Consider the following 3,873-nt stretch of genomic DNA (forward strand, 5'->3'; position numbering starts at 1 on the left):
CGGGACGGATAAATGTTTTCGGCGGGCCGCCTGTGACCCGCGGGCCGCAGTTTGAGGACCCCTGCTAGGGCATGTGCTCTGGTGCTGCGGGTGGTTGCTGGTAGAGTTTTTGTCAGATATTTCTTATGCTCTGGTGCAAAAGCTGTGTCCTCCCCACGCCGTATGTTTGCTGTGGACAGCTGGGGTTCACTTTCTTCCTTTTTTTATATATAATTTTATTGATTTCAAAGAGGAAGGGAGAGAGAGACAGAGAAACATCAATGATGAGAGAGAATCATCGATCGACTGCTTCCTGCACACCCCACACTGGGGATCAAGCCCGCAACCTGGACATGTGCCCTGACCGGGAATTGAACCCGTGACCACGTGGTTCATAGGTCGACATTTAACCCCTGAGCCACACCGGCTGGGCAAGGGGGATCATTTTCTTAAAAACCTTGCCCTGCCCTGGCTGGTGGGGCTCAATTTGCTGGAGCATTGTTCCGTGTACCAAAAGGCTGCAGGTCCAATTCCTCGTCAGGGCGCACACCGAGGTTGCGAGTTCGAGTCCCTTTTGGGGCACATGTGGGAGGCAACCGATCGATGTTCCTCCCACTCTCCCTTCCTCTCTCTGTAAAATGAATTTTAAAACGCATATCCTCAGGCGAGAATTAAATAATTTTTTAAAAAAATGTGGTGACGGGGCGTGGATCAGATGGACTCAGGCACACGCAGCCTTGGGCAGCACCTTGCCCGCGTTACTGAGGTCAGGCCTGGTCTGCGGCATCCAATCAGGAGCAGGTGGAGAGGTGCCTGGACTCTGGCAGAAAGCAGACGCGGGTCAACCCCTGAAACCCCCCGGATGTCTATGCGTAGCTCCTCGCAAGACTGTTGTCCACGTGGGAGCCTCGTGTCACCGCGGCCTGGACCCAGCTCACCTGTCCCCTCTCGCCCCAAGGGGTCAACGAGCTGAAGGTGTTTGTGGACCTGGCGTTCATCTTCGCGGGGGAGAATGACATGGACGTGGACCGCGTGGCCTGCTTCCACGACGCCGTCCAGGGCTACAGCTCTCTGCTCTACAAGCTGGACACGAGCCAAGGTTTCCAGGCGTTTGCGGGGCACCTGAAGGAGCTGTGGAAGGCGCTGGACAGCGACCCGCACCTGCCCAGTAAGCTGGTGAGTCTCGTTCCCAGGGTGCGGCTCCCCGGGACTCGGGCCGCGGCCGTGCGCACCGTCACGCGCCACGTGTTGAAGACGATGCTCTCAGAGCGTCTGTTCACACACGGAAACCTTTCTCTAGCGCCTGTGTTACAGTCAGATACAGAACTGCTTGGAAATACAAGGGATTTCTATTAGGCAGCCCCAGGCAGGACTCAAAATTCAATAAATCTAGGAGTTTTTTCATAGCAACATAAATTGATATTAAGTGAATTATATTATGCGAATGATGTTATCATATCCACATGGCCCTGGACAGAAAAGAGGTCCCCACCGGGTCTGAGGAGACCCCTCTCCATAACTGGCCTCCGGAGCAGACCTGTGGCCGTGGCCGGGACGGCTGCATCCCCCTTGGGGGGCAATGGAGTGAGCAGATGGGAGGGAGGTTCCTTCTCTGCTGGAGGCTCACATCTGAACAAAAGGCCTCTGAAGTCGTTTCCCCTCGATGCTTCTGGCTGGACGCGGGGACCCCAAATATGTTTTGAATGGAAGCATCCCAGCCCTGTTAGAGCTGGCACCCCACCCCCAAGCTGGGGGTCCAGCAGGACAATGCCTTTGTCCACCTGGCCCAGGGGCCCGTCTGCACAGGTGGGGCCACAGGGAGACAGTGACCCCACGTAATAGGTGCCCCGAGAGAGGCAGCCAGAGCTGTGCACCAGGAAGCGCCCCCACGCCTGGGTGGGGTGACCGTGCCCTGAGAAGGGAAAGAACGCGGTCCATGGCTGCTTTCTCGCCCGTCCCACAGCGGGACTCCGCCCGGAACCTGGGGTGGCTGAAGACGGTGAAGGAGAGCCACGGCTCAGTGGAGCGCTCGTCCCTGACACTGGCCAGAGCCATCAACAGCAGGGGCACCTATGTGATCCAGGCGCCCGCCGAGGGCCAGCAGGTGAGGACTCACTCCCGGCACGCCCACACCACAGACATGCCCACTCCCTGGGCAGGTCCACTCCATGGCCCACACCATGGCCACGCCCGCACCATGACCACGCCCACACCTGGACACCCGATCACCCGGCACGCCCACATTCTGACCACGCCCACACCATGGCCACGCCCACGCCTGGACACCCGATCACCCTGCACGCCCACATTCTGACCATGCCCACACCATGGCCATGCCCACACGATGGGCACGCCTACTCCCTGAACACGCCCACTTCCCCTGACCACCCAGACCCCAGACAGGGCTAGCCCGCTGCCTTCAATAGGGGTGGGCTTCTCTCTCCGGAAAACCACCCCCCAACGCGTCCCGTCCCACAGATCTCCCCAGACGGGGTTCTACGTTTACTCCTCCCCGAGAGCCACAAGGGCCGCCAGGAGCTGCGCAGTTACTCCCTGGAGGAGCTGAAGGAGCTGATGAACAAGCTGATGCTCATGTCGGGCAAGAAAGACCACAACAGTGCTGACGTGGAGGAGTTCTCCGAGGTGGGTCCACTTCCTTCCGGCCAGCCCTGAGGTCCGGCTCCTCAGTCGGGGCTGGGGGACTCCCTGCCGAGTGTCCCCAGGACCGTCGGAGGGTTTGGGTTTGATCACTAGGAATTGCTCTGCTCTGAAATCCAGGGGTCTACAGGGTGCATGTCACCTAAGCTCAGGGCCCGGAGGGGCGTCTCAGGCGTGACAGGCCCTGTTGTTCGTTTGTTTCACTTTTTAATATTTTTATGGATTTCAGAGAGGAAGGGAGAGGGAGTGAGAAATAGAAACACCCATGATGAGAGGGAATCACTGATCGGCTGCCTCCTGCACGCCCCACACGGGATCAAGCCCACAACCCGGGCCTGTGCCCTGACCAGGAATGGAACCGGGACCTCCTAAAACCAACTGTTTTAGCCAAGCCTTGACAGTCAGATAGTAGGGAGCCCGGTTCCATGTGAAACTCTAGGCACTTTTCTGGTAACAGACTCTTACCCTACCCCTCTGAGGAGAGCCATCATCGGCACAGGAAAGTGAAGCCACCATCAATCTCTGGGTGCAGCCGGTGAGGCCCGCCTCCTGCTTCCCTTGGCGACAGGTGTTCTGCAACGTGCGTGCAGAGGTGCGGGCCTTCCTGAACCTGTACTCGGCCGGGAGCTTCCTGTTCCGCGCCTGGAAGGTGCAGGTGCACTGCGGCCAGCCCGAGCCCGTGCGCATGCACTTCCCGCTGCCGCTGGTTTGTTTCACTTTTTAATATTTTTATGGATTTCAGAGAGGAAGGGAGAGGGAGTGAGAAATAGAAACACCCATGATGAGAGGGAATCACTGATCGGCTGCCTCCTGCACGCCCCACACGGGATCAAGCCCACAACCCGGGCCTGTGCCCTGACCAGGAATGGAACCGGGACCTCCTGGTTCCTAGGTTGATGCTCAACCCCTGAGCCATTTGCACTTTTTGCACGGTTGCCTGAGGAAGAGGTTCTGTGAGGGGGTGCGAAGGCAGGCTCTGGGCTCGGCCCCGTCCTGGCCCCAGCCCTCTGCTCAGGGTCTGCCGCCGCCGCTGTCTGGGTGCAGCCGGTGAGGCCCGCCTCCTGCTTCCCTTGGCGACAGGTGTTCTGCAACGTGCAGAGGCTCCTGCAGGCCTTCCTGAACCTGTGGAGGCGCTGTGCCGGCGGATGGAGCGCTTCTTGGACCAGTGGGAGGCAGTCGTGGCGCAGCAGCGAGCGGAGCACTTTTACCTCAACTACTACACGGCCCAGCAGGTGG

At 59.0% G+C, this 3,873-nt stretch overlaps 1 protein-coding gene across 1 annotated transcript in view; it reads left to right on the top strand.

Moving 5' to 3' along the window:
• RNF213 (ring finger protein 213) overlaps positions 1 to 3,873 on the top strand; it is a 134,056-nt gene that overhangs the window by 76,803 nt on the left and 53,380 nt on the right. The window contains exons 23-27 of the mRNA XM_015559756.1: positions 938 to 1,155; positions 1,943 to 2,083; positions 2,458 to 2,622; positions 3,206 to 3,343; positions 3,768 to 3,869. Of these exons, the coding sequence (XP_015415242.1) occupies positions 938 to 1,155; positions 1,943 to 2,083; positions 2,458 to 2,622; positions 3,206 to 3,343; positions 3,768 to 3,869 (764 nt within the window). The remainder of the gene's footprint in view (positions 1 to 937; positions 1,156 to 1,942; positions 2,084 to 2,457; positions 2,623 to 3,205; positions 3,344 to 3,767; positions 3,870 to 3,873) is intronic.

Source organism: Myotis davidii, unplaced genomic scaffold, assembly GCF_000327345.1.
Source record: "Myotis davidii unplaced genomic scaffold, ASM32734v1 scaffold211, whole genome shotgun sequence".
Taxonomy (NCBI): Eukaryota; Metazoa; Chordata; class Mammalia; order Chiroptera; family Vespertilionidae; genus Myotis; species Myotis davidii.